The sequence below is a fragment of the Prinia subflava genome, chromosome 6, assembly GCF_021018805.1.
Source record: "Prinia subflava isolate CZ2003 ecotype Zambia chromosome 6, Cam_Psub_1.2, whole genome shotgun sequence".
Lineage (NCBI taxonomy): Eukaryota > Metazoa > Chordata > Aves > Passeriformes > Cisticolidae > Prinia > Prinia subflava.
The window spans coordinates 4,223,736-4,240,827 of record NC_086252.1 but is presented as its reverse complement, the minus strand read 5'-3'; the positions used below and the strand labels follow the sequence as shown (position 1 = coordinate 4,240,827).

The window sequence follows — 17,092 nt, the reverse complement described above, 5'->3', positions numbered from 1 at the left end:
TTACAGTAGGATTGGCTTTGACTGGAAGCGTATCCCAAGCCTGAGCGCCTCCTTTGCTTTTCCCCCATGGCGGCTGCGGGCTGCGATGCTGAGCAGGGAGCTGTGGCTCTGCTCGGGGCTGTCGGGGCTGTCTGGGCTGTCTGTCGGGGCTGTCTGTCGGGGCTGTCTGTCGGAGCTGTCTGTGCTGTCTGTCTGGGCTGTCTGTTGGGGCTGTCGGGGCTGTCTGGGCTGTCTGTCGGAGCTGTCTGGCTGGGCTGTCTGGGCTGTCTGTCGGGGCTGTCTGTCGGGGCTGTCTGTCTGTGCTGTCTGTCTGGGCTGTCTGTTGGGGCTGTCGGGGCTGTCTGTCGGGGCTGTCTGTCTGTGCTGTCTGTCTGGGCTGTCTGTCGGGGCTGTCTGTCGGGGCTGTCTGTCGGGGCTGTCTGTCGGGGCTGTCTGTCGGAGCTGTCTGTCGGGGCTGTCTGTGCTGTCTGTCGGGGCTGTCTGTCGGGGCTGTCTGTGCTGTCTGTCGGGGCTGTCTGTCGGGGCTGTCTGTCGGGGCTGTCTGTCGGGGCTGTCTGTCCGGGCCGTCTGTCTGTGCTGTCTGTCGGGGCTGTCTGTCGGGGCTGTCTGTCGGGGCTGTCTGTCGGGGCTGGCTGTCGGGGCTGTCTGTCGGGGCTGTCTGTCGGGGCTGTCTGTCGGGGCTGTCTGTCCGGGCCGTCTGTCTGTGCTGTCTGTCGGGGCTGTCTGTCGGGGCTGTCTGTCGGAGCTGTCTGTCGGGGCTGGCTGTCGGGGCTGTCTGTCGGGGCTGTCTGTCGGAGCTGTCTGTCGGAGCTGTCTGTCGGGGCTGTCTGTCGGGGCTGTCTGTCGGGGCTGTCTGTCCGGGCCGTCTGTCTGTGCTGTCTGTCGGGGCTGTCTGTCGGGGCTGTCTGTCGGGGCTGTCTGTCGGGGCTGTCTGTGCTGCGCACAGGGCCCGGCAGCAGCGCCGCTGAGTCAGGGCCCGCCGCTGAGTCAGGGCAGCAGCGCCGGCCGCGCCCCGCACCGGGCACGGAACCGCCTCGGGGCAGGAAAGGGAGGAAAGGCAGGAAAGGGAGGAAAGGGAGGAAAGGGTCTGCAGACAGATTCCCGTGGGATGAGGAACCCCGGCTCGGTGCTCCGACGGCCTGGCTTTGCAATTTCTGACAACAAGAAACAACAGAAAGTGCTGCACAGCCAGTCCCTAGGAAGCCAAAACTGATCATTTGGTAAAAAAAAAAAATTCTAGTGTCTTAAAGATAACATCCTTCACTGCTTGTGTGATGTTGTGAGGTTATACAATCAAGTAGAGAAAATAAATGCTCCTTTTCCCTAAGTTACTGACTTACTGATCAAAGTACTCATAAACCACTCTTTTAGTTTATTGCCCTATTTGCTAGAGTTTGGGAACTTATTAACTCATCTGCAGTTTTGCTTTGATCAGGTCAAAAAGCTCTGAGATAAGTCAGTAAATAACAATAAAAGCAATGTGGGGTTTGTGTTTGTTTGGTTGAGGGTTTTTTTTGGTTTTGTTTTTGTGTGGGTTTTTTTTTGGTTTTTTTTCTTTTAACCTATTGAGGAGACAGCAAAGTTAGAAAAATTAACAACAAGTATCAAGTTTATGTATAGAAACTCCCCTTCTTGACAGATTTTTTGAGGTGGCTTCCTGAAGAAATGATAATTAATTAATAGCAAGAACAAGTGAATGGGACACAGGAGTAGCTGGTGGTTCTTTGGGTTTTCCTCTGCTTATTGTGGAAATATTTTTCTTTTTGGGATTCTCATCAGACTAAATCGGTCGCTTGGTAAATATGTATGGGGTATTTTTAACTTTTATTTAGGGCTTGAAACATCAGTATTTGCTCTGTTGCTTTTTATCATGCTCACATGAGGAAAGCAAGAAGACTTTTAGACTTTTAGTAGCAATAAATTCCAGTCCTGTTATGTTGTACAAATTAATATTTTGAATTATTATGAATTATTTGTTCTTTGTAGGTGTTCAGCATGTTTTCCTTTACCTGAGACACGGCTATTACCCAGCAGGGAGGGCAAGGCTTCCAGGGGTTTGACAGCAGCCTACAGGTGCCTGAGCCAGGATATAGTGCTAAGATGTTATTAGTGAGAGATGATACAGGAGCTGCAAACTGCAGCTGAAGAGATCGGAGCGGCACTGGATGCTTCTCCCGCAGGCGGGCAGTGCAGGGGTGCAGCAGTGACAGACACCAGGGAGGATTTGCAGACTCGCTCTTCCCAGCCTCGCACCTGCTGCTGGGCATTCCTGTGGCTGGGGAGATGCTGAGACCCTGGGATTTAAAATTACTTTATTTAACAGCCTATGTGTTTGAAAATCTGAGCTTTTTCCCCCATGGCTGGGTCCACACTGGCACTCACTTCACTCTTAGCAGCTTTCCTGAAAGACTTGTTCAGAAAGGCTCCACCAAACAGACTTGGTAAGATCAGGCACGGACCTGTCCCCTCTTCAGATTTCTAGCGCTCCTTTATAGGAGGGTACAAAGGTTTGGCTTGAAGGGACCTTGAAGACCATCTCATCCCACCCCTGCCAAGGGCAGGAACAGCCTCTGCTAGGCCAGGTTGCCGCAAGCCCCTGCGCACTTCAGGGATGGGGCAGCCACAGCTTCTCTGGGCAACCCGTGCCATGGCTTCACCACCGTCACAAGAGAGAATTTACTTGCCCTTCCTCCCGCCTTCGGCTCGGGCAGAGATAAGAGTGGATAAGAGCGGGATGCCCGAAGCGAGGGCAGCTCCGGGGCAGGGGTTCCGCGGCCGCCGGGCGCTGCCGGCGCTCCCCGCCCGCTCCCGGCGGAAGAGAGCGGCGGCCCGAGCGCGGAGCGGCCAGGGCCCGCCCCCGGCACCACATGATGCCGCCTCTCCTTCCTGCCGCCCCCGTCCCAGGCAGAAAGGGGAAGTGACTGCGCTCCGCTCCCCGCCCCGCCGCGGGAAACGCGCGGCCCCTCCGCCCCCTCGGCGCGGGGCCGGCGCGTCCCGGCAGAGCCGCGCCCGCGGAGCAGCGCGGGCCGGGCCATGGCGCGCCTGGGGCTGATGCTGGTCCTGCTGGGCGCCGCGCTGGCCCCGGGCAGCGCCTTCAACCTGGACGTGGAGCGCCCGGCCGTCTACTCGGGCCCGGCGGGCAGCTACTTCGGCTTCGCCGTGGACTTCTTCGCCCCCGACCCGTTCTCGTAAGTGCGCGTCCCGCCCGCCCCGCGCTGCCCCCGAGCGCTCCCCGCAGCCCGCAGCGGCGCTGTCCCGGCGGGGCGGGAGCCGGGCGGAGGATGGCGAGCACCCCGCTCCCTCAGCAGCCGAGCCGCTGCCTCGGTCCCGGGGCCGGGGCGGCTCTCGGAGGGGACGCGGCTTTGCTCAGGCCCCGGAGCGGGGCTGGAGCCGGCGCCTGCCCCCGGCAGGGACCGCTCCGCATCCCTGCCCCGCCGGGCGGCTCTGGCGGCCGAGACGCCCTGGCCGGGGAGCCAAACCCGATCCCGAGCGGCCGGCGGGGCGTGAACCTTTCCCTGCGGGATCCTCTGCATAGCCTGTCTCACGCAAATAATGGTGGTGATAAATACAGCGTGGAAAGATGGAGTTGTGGCGTTTTGGTTCCTGAAGCTGTGTCCCGTGCTGCTCTCTCTTTGAGTGTGCTTTGAGGGAGTGCTGTGTTTGAATTGTGCTGAGTCTGTGCGAGTCACGGAGCTGCTGAGGAGTCTAGAGAAGGAAAAGTTCCATGTAAGCACCCTGCACGTCTGCTTCCTGAATAGGTTCTCGTTTCTTGTTAAAGATTAGGCAGTGTGTAGTCGCTGTTGCGTTTCAGACCTTGGAGTCCTCGTGTCGCTGACTGCACAGCCTTCGGTGTTGCCAGAACGGATCAGGCTCTGGTTCTGAAATGCGGGCTACAGAAACATCCAGCTTTTGTCACTTTTCCCCCACTCCTCTCTCATCTTAAAAAAGGGCTGTAAGACTGGAAAAGCTCCTGGCTTTCATCCTGGTGAGGGGATATTCTCCCTCCCCCCTTAAGCTTTGCTTGTAAAACTTTATAAGCAAATTGTACAGCTATTGAGAAAGTCTTTCTGCAGTACATCATCTCGCCTTGTTCGCATTTTTTATTGCCTACATATATTAGAAGCCATCCCGTCTTAACTTACATATGTTGCACCATCTTTCTCTGCTGTCTTAATCCTGTAAGTCTTGGTACTAAAAGAAAAAAGCTTCTATTTTTGTCCCGTCCTTTATTTTTAAGTCGGCATGTGTGGCTGCAGAGTTATCAAGAGGCTGGTGAATGCATATAATAAACTTTCTTCCTTGCTTTCTGATAAGGAATTATGAGGCCCAGCTCTCCATGAAATCACTATTTGGAACCTTTCCATTATTTTTATAAGAAGTATTGACCTCAAAGTGCACTGCTGTAAAAGAAAACAGTGTGGTTGTCAGCATGAAAAACTTCTGTATATCTATAAGGGAATTCTCTCCTCCATTTTTTTGTCATCACTAAAACTTTGTTTGTACCTGCTAAGCTGAACACTTTATTTTACATTAAAGTTCTTAATTGAACTAAGTAGCTATGCAACTTTTACAGCAACGAGCTCCAGTGGTGTTAGATTTCCAGTTTATTGCCTATGGACACTGATATTTTACCTCCTTATAGAGGTAAAAGTTTATTAAAAATATTACAAATAAAGGAATCATTATGTGGCTCTATGTGGTCTTTTCCCCAAATAAACAAAATGCATTTTTATCCAGAAATACTTGTGTGCAGTGTCCAGCCATACGGGGTGTCATTCAGATAATTTGCATATTATTATAAGAGCTGTGACAAAATCTTCTTGCTTGGTCTCTGATGATAATTTTTTTTTTATTTGGGGAAAAGATCTTTGTGAAGCCACAAAATGATTACTTTATTTCTAATCTTTTAAATAAACTTCAGCACAAATATTAGCTTAAGAAAAAAATTAAAAAATATAATTAGAATGGGAATTATTAAATCTTTTAAACGAGTTTCATTTGGGGGACTTCTCAAAAGTTAGTGGTACAAGAGTAAAATGGGAGGTAAGCTACCACTTGTTTAATAGATTGTAATTATAATAATTGATCTGTTTCTTTACTTGGCATTATAGTGTTTATTTTTAAGCATTTCTGTTCTGCCCAGAGAGTTGATTTTAAGCTGATTAAAGTGTTTCAAATTCCTGTTCTAGAAATCTAGACAGTCTGTGAATGGCAACTAAGGAAAACAAATGGATTGCCATCTAGCCTGGATTTTCTATCAGGGTCCACGCCAGGACATTTTTAAGGTTCTGAAAATTCCCACAGGTTGAACGCTGGTCGGTCTTCATGCAGACTGAGCTCTGATGAGGTGCTACACGTTTACACCTCTGCTTATCTCTTTACTAAAAAGGAGCCTGGGGATGACTGTGGCAGCCAGAGCCAGTTTGATAAGCCTGGATTTGCCTGCCTGTAGACTTTCTCTCCAACCAGTCCTGCAGCTCGTTCAGCTAAGGCTCTTCCCAAACTGGAGAACCATAATGCCTGACGAGACTTGCTCTCGCAAGCTGCATTCCCTCTTAAGCAGCCCAAAGGAAAGCAACAGAGAGCGATTCTGATGAAAGGAAGCACTTGATTTTGTCTTCTGAGCATGACTTCATGCTTCCAATTGACTTTCTCAGCCAAGTGCTGATGAGTCAAGTGGTCTCAGAGGTGCTGGGGCTCCTGGAAGATGCGGAGAGCCTCGTTCAGTCTGTTAATACTTTGACACTTCTGAATTTTGCCACCTGTGCCACTCTTGTGGCAGTTCCTGCTCAGAGTGAACCGAGCTGAGTCTGTGGAAGCAGAGATGCAGAAAAACACAGCAGAGCCTAATCAGAAAATGATGACTGTGCAATGAATGTGGCAGTGATTCATTAACATGCAGATCTGTGGCTCAGAGTGGCTGCTTGGAGATTGTTTTTAGGAGAGCACTTGCTCGGGCAGGGCTGACTCATCACGTTCAGAACACGCCGAGCTCCCAGAGCACCACTGCTTTGTTTATACTTTGTTTCCATTTTTGATTGACTTCCTCGAATTACCCCTACTCACAAAATTAGCAGAAATTACGCCAGCTGATGGCTTTCATAAGGTACAGAAGTACACAATTTCCTGTTCTGCTGTACATGTACATATTTTTGAAAGGAAAAAAGAAGAATATAAAAAGTATTTCTCTCATTTAAAATATAATCCTAAGGAGGCCTGGATACTTTAGATTTATCATATCTTTTTTCTCTCTCTCCTTTTGGTAAAGGCAAAGTTTGTTGCATGCAGAAAAGAGAACCTCATATGAATTTCTCTGTAACTGAGAGTAGTTTGAGTTGGATTTACATTACAGTAGGCAAGACTTTTGCTTTATTAACTCTTCAGATGTCATAAAGCTGTAACAGCTGTGCCTTAGGTGTTGAAACCTTTGTTTTGCTGTTTCTTTTTCCTGCAGGACATTTCTTCTGGTGGGAGCTCCAAAAGCAAACACTACCCAGCACAACATCGTAGAAGGAGGGCAGGTGCTCAAGTGTAACTGGAACTCAAACAGGAACTGCCAGCCCATTATATTCGATGCCACAGGTGAGGTGTCCCTGTGCAGGTGGAATGTCCCTGCTCTGATGCTGCTCTGGGGAAGCAGAAAGGATTCAGGTCCCTGTGGGATTTTTTTCATGGTCAGTGTGAATGCAGCTGGCTTTTGACTGGCACCTAGTCAAGGCTTGCTTGTGCTTTTCTTTTCCTCTCCTCTGTTTTAGATTTCTCTTGTCCCTGGTATGTGCTGAAAGCCTGAGTGAGCAAACATTATCCTTCTTATGTTTTAACCTATTTATAGTTCTCCTCTGTACTTTCCAGCAATCCTAAAACATTTGGCAGCCTAATTCCCAATGAACCCTGAGAGGTTTTCTTCCTATTTAAGAATGTGGCATGTGAGGAAAGATACTTTTCAATATCAGCAAAGGTGGTATAGGCAGAAATACCCCAAAGTTTCATCTGAAACCAGGACCATGAACTAAAAACTATGGACAAATGTCTTTTTTAAATTTTTCTATGATAGCAGCATTCAGGTGCCTCAAGTCATAGGCATTCCTTACCCATTTCTGAAGCACACAAGAGCTGAGCAGCAGCAGCGTGGACATGAAATGTTTCAGTCATTCTTCATGCTCTGGTGCACACAGTGATTTCCACAGGCTGTGGCAGGTCATGAGAATGCCCTGCATGTGCTCCTCTGCTCCAGCCCCTCGGAGCCGGATCCTGTTTTCCACAGCGTGTTTCAGGCAGCAGAAAAACCTCCCCACGTCATGGGAGGGATTAGCAAGACCCATGTGGTGTAGGGCAGAGGAAACACCTGTGCCTTGGAGGTCTGGTTGGTTGTAATTCATCCTTGCCTCTTGCCAGTATTTTGACTTGGCAGCCCAGGAGCTGCTAGATTGATGCAGCCTTTTTAAATCGTGTGCAGCAGAGTGGAGAAGCTCTTCCTCCAATTCCATTGTCATGGTATGCCACAAAACATTGTTGGTGTTCAGATTTCTGAAATCTTCATATCTTTATGTGAAAACCACCGTGCCACCAGTTCCACTGGAAAAAAAAAACAACAAAAAACAAACGTGTGTAATGGCACCTACAAACCCTAGGTCATTATCATTGCTTCACTCATTTATCACTCTCTCATATCATTCTATTGGAGCATCTCCCAGATTGCTAAAAATCTCTAACAAGCTGCAAAGACTGACATTTTTGTCTGCATCAGTGTCAGTACAGTAAAATCAGATTAAAAGTATCTTCTTTTTGTTGTTGTTCTCTGGCTTATTGTTTACTAGAATACAAGTGTACTTTTTGTTAGTTTGGGTACTTTTAAGAAAGAATCTCAATGTCTGTTGTTAATAATCATCATTATTATCATAGCCAAAAAAGTTCTGGTGGGGAAAGATGAGCCACACATGTAGGTTCTAGACACATCTTCTAATGGGAATTACAGTGCATTTATGACTTTACACCGTGAACATTTGCAGTAGGCTTTTCTATGTGCCAGGCAGAGCTGATAGAGGCCACACTGCTCTGCTTTGTGTCTGTGCTTAGGGTACGTGCTCCTGGGCAAACAGACAGCGTTTTGCTCATCATTTGCCTTTGAGGAACAGGCACGTTAATCACTTGAAATTTAACAGTAAAAATAGCAGGTCATAACAGCTTAAGAGGATTTCTTTCAGGCACGCCTTAACTCACTCCAGCTTTGAGGCAATGAATGGGGGAACAATGCATTTGTCCATTATTCTCCTAGTGAAAAGGGGCATTGTATTTCAGCTTGATAAAATAATAAACGCCCGGAGACAAAAAAGAAAATGTCTTTTTCTTTGTGCATAGCACAATGCTGGATTCCCTGTGCTCTGGTGACAAAGTCACTGCCAATACTGTAAGCCCCTGCTCCTGCCTCCTTAGGGAGCACTCGTGACCCACTTTGGGGAATCAGGAACTGAAGATCTGACCACTAACTTGTGCTGCTGATGCAGAAGGGCTTTTTGTAGATGACTAAATGCAGCCTCTGCAGGAATCCAGGCTCATTCGTCACTGCTTATCTCTTGTGCAACACCATTTGTGACTCCAGAGGTATTGCTTAGCCCTGTGATACAAGGCTGATTTTTTTATTCCCTCCCAGAATTACTGGGAAAAACAGGTTCTACATCATTACTTAGATGTGTTTCTTCAGAGTTATTTTCTAATTGCTTACAGCCAGGGATAAATCTGACCTGTGAAAATAATGAGAATGCTTTTACTTGTGGCATTCCTCTGTTTGCCTGTCAACACCAAACTCTGTATTGGAGTTGGGTGCCCCATAATTAACAGGAGTCATGACCCAATTCCTGCTCCCTTCTGCCAGGTAGCTGGAAAAGCCAGAGCAGGCCAAGCAGTGAGTGAGGGCAGGGCAGAGGCCGTGTTCCTGTGCTGGGAATGTGGCAAGAGAATGGAGGAAAGAGCAAGCCTTGTTCCGACTGTGTGGGGTTGTGTTTGTCCCTTTGTCTCGTATCACAAATAAACATGAGACTAGGCTTTTACAGAGGTCTGGCAAGCAAAGTTTTTCCTCTACATGTTGTTCTGTTACTATTCACAGACACACAGAGTCACACAGAGTCACTAGGCTGGAAAAGACCTCCAAGATCATCGAGTCCAACCCAGCCCTAACACCTCAACTAAATGAAATAGGACAATTTCTTCTTAAACGTTCCTTGTTTTTTATTTAAGTTTTTCTTCAGCTTTATGGGTCCATTTCTCTTCCCCATCTGTACCAAGGCCATGCTGAGCTCACTGGCTGTACAGGGCTGGGTTTTCTTTTCTAGCTCTGGCTTTTGGCTTTACCACTGTATCTGCACAGCAGTGTGGTCGTTCCTGTGATCAGATACCACGGCTGTTCCATAGCCCAGCAGGGAAGGTGCCAGTGGCTGGGGGATAATCTTGGGAAGAGTTGATCCAGCCCTGATGCTGCAGCAGTGTTGCCTGCTTACTTGCACTTACCCTCACCCCAGCTGCCCTGGAGGAAAGCGATAAGTCATTAAGCTGATAGTTCCTGCACTGCAGAATTTACTCTTTTGTTTATTCCTTCCTGTGGGTGACCACTCAGCTCTGGCAGGATGGGAGTTGGGCAGCGGGAGTCCATTTGTGCAATGTCATTTATGGAGCTCTCATGCTGAAATGACATGTATTTCCCTCTTTGTCATGCCCTTCCCATCAGCCCATCAGTAACATAAAAACCAAAATCAAACAAAAGCAGTTATTATAATTCTTAAACCTCTGCCTAAAAAAGCAATGTTCTTTCACAGCATATTTTCTCATTTAAAACAGCAATATATCTCATGGAATCACAGAATGGTTTGGGTTGAAAGGGACCTTAAAGATGATCTAGTTTCCACCCCCTGCCATGGGCAGGGAGACTTTGTGAAAGGGAATCTCCCCTTGTCCTGGTCTCTCAGCACGGTGGTGATACTCCAAAGAAATGCACTGGAGGATATTCTGTCCGTGTGTGTCTGTGTGTTTCTGTGCACCTTATACTAATTGCTTTTGACATTCTGGTATAGATGGTGGCTTTGGAAGGCAAAACGCTTACATGGCACATCAACACTTCCCAAATGTAAAGATGCTTTGCTGTGGGGCTTCTCAGCCTTTTAGCAGTGACATCAGTTGGCTTTTTAACACAGTTATGACTGTGTGAAAGTGCCATAACAGATGTGTGTGGTAGGGTCTGCCCTGGAATTCAGGGTGCACGTGGCTGTGCTGCATGTCACGGGGCTAGAAATTGAATACTTTTATTTTAAAAGGCTTTCTAATGTCATCAGACAAAGTGTTTCAGGCTGGCTTCTATTCTTAGGAGCACGTCAAGGTGGTGGATTAAGAAGGGCCCAAGCACCAGAGCAAGCTTCCTCACCTGCACACCTCTGTTGGTCCTATTGCAAAACTGAGACATGAAGCAGTGCTGCTGGTGTTTTAACATGTTATCCTGCAAGCCTAGATAGGAACAGGTCTGATTTAAGCACTTTTAAAACTCTACTCCTGTTTACACTTGTTAATTCAGTGGTGAACAAGCCTCTGTCACAAAACTAAAATTTTTGGTATTGGTTTTCTTTGATGTCTTGAGTTCTTTTTACAAGTGGCAAAGCATTACCACAGTTTCAATTCAGTTGTTACATAAAATACTTGAAATTTTTCCCCTCTGTCCCAATTAACTTTCAGACCTTCAGAATGTGTAGGAGGCCCTATTTTTTCAGGACAAGCACTGAAGGGAAATTTATATTCTCAAGATAGCATATTCTTCAAAATTTTCCTAAGCACAAGCAGTGATAATAAACCCTTTCCTCTGCGAGATGTTTTACATTGCACAGTCATATTAACAAAAATCACAGATTGTAGCTCAAGGTAAATATTTATCTTAATTCATTCTTATCTGTTCTCCACACTGGATAATTTTGTGACTGAAAATTTGTTTATTTTTTGTTTAAATCCATAGAAATAGGGATTTTTTTGAAAATCTGCTTTTACATCTGTCTAAGCCATTTCTACCGGACTGACCAGAGATGTGGTTCCTCTCTTAAAAAGCCTAACACTTGGCTTTTTCTGCCAGCTGCTTAGCAGCTTTTTCCAGGAAAAACATATTTCTTGTGGGCAAACCATGAAGGGAATGAAGCCCATTTTCTGTTTCTGATCAGTTCTGAGACCGAAGTCCAAACCCATTTGTTTTAAAGATTTATCAGTCTCCCTCTCCTTTTTTCTTCTCCACAGCCTTCCCAGACGGGCACAGCAAATTTTTCATAGATAGTACCTGATATTGCCAGCAATGTTTCCATCATCTTCCTCAGGAAAAGGATTCTTGAAAAGTTAAAGGGTTTTCCACAAGTTAAATTTATTTTGTGTAGTTGTCCATTTTCTGTGTGTAAAATTAAACATGTTTTTTTCTGTGCAACAGGAGGATCAAAAGTTCACTGAGCCAGACAACAAAACCAGTGAGCAGAGGCGTGGCCAAATGTGCCTTTTAGGAAAATCCACACATCGTCTTTATGTTTTTACTTATATGTTTTACATGCATGGAATGGCAGGGTTGATACACTTAGCTAATTGTCTGACGTCTAGATCAGTGCCTCCATTATTTGCCCCTGGAATTTTAGAGGATCATTCTGAGTTTTCATTTCAACAAACAAAAAATTGTTCAGAGACCCATGTAACCAGTTGGAGTTAATCAGGCCATACACGTGGCAAATTAATATTAGTAAAAGTTTCCTGTGTGCTTGTTTTCCAAAAAGAAACCATCTTCATAATTATTTATATTATTTTATTTTTCTTTTTGGGGTCCTAGCTCATCATCAGTCAAGAATAGTGAGAAGTGGATTGGTAGAAAGAGCATTTCCTCACGTGTCTTTGGCTTTTCATAAAAGTTTAACCAAATTATTTTATTGCCTGCTGCTTTTTTTTTTTTTTAAGAAAACTTTAATTGAGAAATGTATCTGCTGCAGTATAAGATGCTTGAAACTGTAGCTCTTTATGTCAGCACCATAAAGTGCAGTCTGAGACTGACTCAAGAGCTTCTGCATTTGGAATCGTCACGATGAAACACAGACAGCTCTAGGAACTGTTACAAAGGAAAATATGCTCGTAAAACCAATTTGAACCTCTGTGCTAATGAAGTGCAGATTTCTTGAGCAGATTTTGTGTTTAGCCCAGGAAGATTTGCTTGTTCAGACAATGGTTTGTTTTGCTTTTCTGAGCCCTGTGGTAAACCAGGGATGCATGGCTGAGTGGTCATTCCTTCTCCTGGGGAAAGCTTTCCCTACTGCTTTTATTCTCTGCAGCAGATCTCAAAATTCAGGACTGGGGAGACTTACAGAAGCTGTTGAATACTAGAAACTAAGAGCATCTCAAATGTTTTCAGCTCGGTGTGGTGTGTTTTTACTGCTTTGAGGAAAGAATTCAGGATGGCCTCTGCCTGGAGAAAGTTTCATCACTGACAGCTGTACTGTCCCTCCTCCTCCCCCTTCCCACGTTTTGATGCAACAAAGTAATTTTAGAGAAACTGTTTGTTCTTAAAAGTTTTTGGATAAATTCTTTGGAGACAAAATGGATATTTTGTTTTGTGCTAAAAGCGAAGAAGGAGACTTTTGCAAAGGAAATACCCTTGTAAAGAGCTCTCCTGATTCCTCCTTACGTTTGCAGATTTGTTTTTCTCTGTCCCCCAAGTGGGTGATTCTAGACAATAGAAGGCTTTGTTTGGGGGCCTAAACCACCAGTTTGGCATGGCTGGATCTATCTGTGACCTATTTAGCTCGAAGTGGGTATTTCAGCAGCCTCGGGCAGCGTTGAGCTGTAGCATTGCACCGGGTGAGGTCTGGTGATGATGATGAAGTTAGGCTGGCGTGGGTGCCACAGCTTACATTTCCCATCTGGAGATTTTGATCTTTTCTGCAAAACAGTCAATTGTTCAAAACTCTGCCACTTCCACTTACAAAATAAGGAAGTGTGGGATAGGTCGGTATTCTTTGAAAATAGCTTGCTTTAGCAAAGTACTGCTTTATTTTTGGCTGATTGCTTTATTGGTATCACCATGGAATCCGCGGGGGAATTTCAATCTCAAAGGCCATTGATTTAGTCCACAATAAAGCAATAAATCTCGTGAAGACCGTGCATTGATTGGGAGCGAGACGGATTGGTTTTTATCTGTCTCGGTGTCCCCCGGAGCTGGGGCTGTCCCTGTGCTGTGCTGGGCGGCTGCAGCCGGGCCGGGCGCTGCTCTGGGTGCAGAGCGGGCGGCAGCGCAGGGAGCCTCTCCCAGCGTTGGAGCTGACTGCACAGAGCTGCTCCTGGGATTTACTGTGGGGTTAGGTAGAGTCCTGCAGGGACACTGCCGGCTCTGTGTGGATGTGGCTGGATCGCAGGGCTGTGACGAGTTGGGGAAAAAAAAAAAAGAGGCAGTTTGCTTATATGAGGCAAGGGAAAAGATGCTTTTGTTCCAGCAGCGCCCGGGGAAAAACGCAGGACTCATCCCTGAGCAGAGGGAAGGGAGCAGTGGGGAGGTCTCTATTCCCTTCTCCCTGAGTCATTGCAAAACACTGTGGCTAAAGCAAGGTTGCTGAAGCATCAGCTGCCTCCCAGCGTGGGGAGTTTCAAGTGAAGATAAGCTTGTGTTCGCTTGCTCCTGCTGCATCAGCTGAGGTTGAAATCGCTCCGATTTTGGTTGTAATGATAGATAAAAGATACTTTACACTGCATAGAGTTCTCCTACTACGTAAAGAGGGCTCTTGCATTTTTTATGGCTTTATCTTTCTCTTGGCTTGCTGCATAGTATTCCTTTTACCTAGCGGGGCAACTTCATTTACTTTGAATCGGCATAGTTACAAAAAGGTTTGTTTTAACGAGAGGTCTGTGAATTGGGTGACTATTTACATTTTGCAACTTCTTAAGTGTTCTTAGGATGGTGACAATGAACCAGATTTCATCAGTTCAGTGCCTCTTGACTCATGATCGTCTCTGTCAGGTCTGGCTGAAGATCGGGGTAAATGTCTGGTTCAGTTTGCTCATTTTACATTACCTCCTGCAAGAGCTGCAAGTTACAACTGGATCCACTCACTCAAGGGCAGGACTTTCCTAGTAACTCCTTTGTTCCTGTATCTGATAACATTTGCCTTGGGAAAAGAAGGTGCCAGCTATGCAAAGGTGATGGTTAAAAGAAATCACTAAAAAAAACTTTTGATCTTTTTATTATACTTGGAAGATGGATTTCTTTTCTTTTTCTGCAACTTCCACCCAGTATCTCTCCACATTAATTTTCATTTATAATTCATTTCATTTATAATTTCAAATCCTATGGAATGTAGTAAAGAGACAGTATTCCATTGGCCCACCAGCAATGCACCTTTTAAAATTTTTTTTGTTTTTGTTTTTTCTTTAATTCTGCTCTTGCCCTGACTACCCCATCCCTCCACCTGGAAAGTACCTTGTGAGACAAGCACTGTTGAGTGGACATGTCAGCCCTTTTTCCCTATTGAAAGAGTCATGTAAAATCAACATGTGATGTGTGCTACAATCAGAAGGGGCAAAGGAAAGAGCCGGGCACAAGCTGCCTTTACAGATGGGAAATAATACCCCATGGTCGTATGACATAATCCTGGAATTAATGACCCATCAAGTACAAATCCCTGTAGCAGTTGCACTTTAGTCTGACAAATAGCATTGTATAAAAACTCTGAATGTTTTCTTGTATAAATCTAGTCAGAATATAGTTTGTCCTGCTTAGATATATTTGTCTCAATGCCTTTTTAAAGGCTTTTTCAAGGCAAGGTTGGATGGAGCTCTGAGCAACCCTGTCAGTGGAAGGTGTCCCTGCCCATGGCACAGAGGCTGGAATGAGATGACCTTTAAGGTCTCTTCAAACCCAAACCACGCTGTGATTCTGTGATTAAAATGTACATCATTGCCTTAAAGACATGGGTAGGGTATTTCTGGGATACTCTGAAATTTTAGAAATACGAGAAAAGGCTATAAGAAATACAATAAGGGTACAATAACCCTTATAGATTAAGGCTGATTATAATACATCAAAGCATTGGTCTGGGTTTATAAATCCCTGAATGTTTAAATCTTACCTATAATACAGTTTGGTTCATTTAAGGTAGGTACTGTTTTTTAAAGGGTGTGGGGAAGGCTTGTTTGTTGTTTGGGGGTTTTTTTAATTTATTTTATATATATGCTTAACTACTGCTAAAAATTATACAAAGATAAAATATTAATCAAGTCAGGCTCTTTGTAATCAAACAGAAATGCTGAAGTCAGTCCTGTAACTTCCCATGACACACCTACCTTATGGTATAGCTCAACATTTAACTATGGTTAAAACAGCTTCAGAGAGGGCTCACATTTAAGTTTTTTAATGTTGTGTTTCCCAGTCATGAAGAAAAATGGTTTCTTCTTTAAAGGGAGGGGATTTTTGTTGAATGGGTGTTTTCCAGATTTCCTCATAAAATTAATTTCTCTTTGGATCTGAGAGAAAAGCTTATAATCTATTTGCACAGTTTTTCCTGGGGAGAATTTTGAGTGAGTATAGGTAAAAAAAAAAAAAAAGGTTACTTTTCTTCTGTAATGGAGAGTTAACACCAGATTTGGCCTGTATCAATTTTTTCCCTGGGACATCTGCCAGTGTTTCCAATGTACATACTTCCTACTGGATCTAGCTCTCCTGTCCTCTCTCCAGTGCTGCAGCCATTTCCAAGCTGTACTCAAGGCTCTCTCTCTAAGACCCCCCCTTACAGAGCCCAAAGAAGCTTTGAGTACAAGAGAAACTCAACCTAAGGCATCTCAGCCTTGTAGCACATCTTGGTTTGTTTTGTGTGTCTGCACTTGACATGGGCTGGTTTGACTGAGATGTTTGCAATATGTTTCTACAATAGCAGTGTGCTATAAATAAATCAATCCATTTTTGCCAAATTGCCTAATGGAACACATTTTTCTGTGGGGTGGTGGGGTTTTGTAAGAATTCCTCATTTGTTGTTCAGGCCTTCAGAAATGATGATGCTGGCTTCTGAAGTCATGACATCTGGCACATAAACTACATTTGGCACATAATTATCTTTGTGGTCATGTTCGTTTGCTTTCCGGTTTGGAGATTTGGGGGTTTTATGTGCCAGCTTCTGGTTGTATCTGAAAGCATGGAGATTTCTAATATTATCCTCGATTTAGAGCTGAATCAGGGCTTTTTTAATACAGTAGAAAAATATTTTTGTCCCTTAAACACTAAGAGAGATGCTGTCCTGGACACTGATCCTTCTTGGCAGCTGAAGAGTGCACAGGGCAAAGGCAGAGAGGAGCTGTTTTGGCAACCTGTGCTGGTTGTTCTGCTGGCTCCCCTCTTCTCCAGAGCAGTCAGCATAGACCATGGGCAGGTGGCACCAGTAACCAGTACTTGGCTTGCTTTTTATTGTATTTTTTATCTTTGTTATTCAGCCCAGCTTGAAGGAACTAATTTCCTTAACAGCTGAGATAAAATCAGGTTGTTGGTAATGCAGAGTGGCTGCTTACTCATTATTGCAACACGGCCTTTCCTTCTAATTCCTGTCTGTTGTTTTTTAAACTTAAATGGGAGGTTTGCATCCTAGGCACCTTTACAGTACCTGGGATAACAGCATTCTGCTTTACACGATGGAACTGCTGTACCAGCTTTCATTTTTGCATAGGTTCATAGTGTTGTGTAAGTATCCAACAGAAAAGTATAAAATACCACTCTGCAACTATTCCCAAGTTTTACATTGTTTAAAGCTGTGTTTGGCAAGTAGAGCTGAGACATTTCTTTGTATTCAAGCGTAGCTTGAAAGGGCAGAAGCCAAATCTCTCTTTCCAGGCTACATAACCCTGGGTGTGGTTAGAAGATGAATAAACCACTTTTAAATCCCTGTTGGTGCCAAAAAGGAGGTCATTCCAGCCTTGTGTTGCTGTCCTCTCCGCAGCAGGTTAGCCCTGCTCCCTCCCCGTGCAGCCTGCTGGGCTGGAAGCTCATCCTGCTGAACACTTTTTTAGGAGGGTTCATTCTTAGATGGTTCATGTTATGGCCATGGATGGGGAGTGCCAGGAG

The 17,092-nt window shown here is 45.3% G+C and overlaps 2 protein-coding genes across 2 annotated transcripts in view; one reads left to right on the top strand and one right to left on the bottom strand.

Moving 5' to 3' along the window:
- LOC134551869 (cell surface glycoprotein 1-like) lies at nucleotides 1-1,363 on the bottom strand. The gene is made up of 2 exons (XM_063399851.1): nucleotides 251-1,363; nucleotides 1-188 (listed from the first exon to the last, which is right to left on the bottom strand). The coding sequence occupies exons 1-2, from the start codon at nucleotides 1,215-1,217 to the stop codon at nucleotides 1-3; spliced, it is 1,155 nt and encodes a 384-aa protein (XP_063255921.1). The 5' UTR covers nucleotides 1,218-1,363.
- Nucleotides 1,364-2,892: 1,529 nt separating this feature from the next.
- The window catches only part of ITGAV (integrin subunit alpha V), a 45,083-nt gene continuing 30,883 nt past the window's right edge, over nucleotides 2,893-17,092 (top strand). Inside the window, exons 1-2 of the mRNA XM_063399935.1 lie at nucleotides 2,893-3,188; nucleotides 6,455-6,582. Coding sequence (XP_063256005.1) covers nucleotides 3,034-3,188; nucleotides 6,455-6,582 — 283 coding nt within the window. The 5' untranslated portion in view covers nucleotides 2,893-3,033. The remainder of the gene's footprint in view (nucleotides 3,189-6,454; nucleotides 6,583-17,092) is intronic.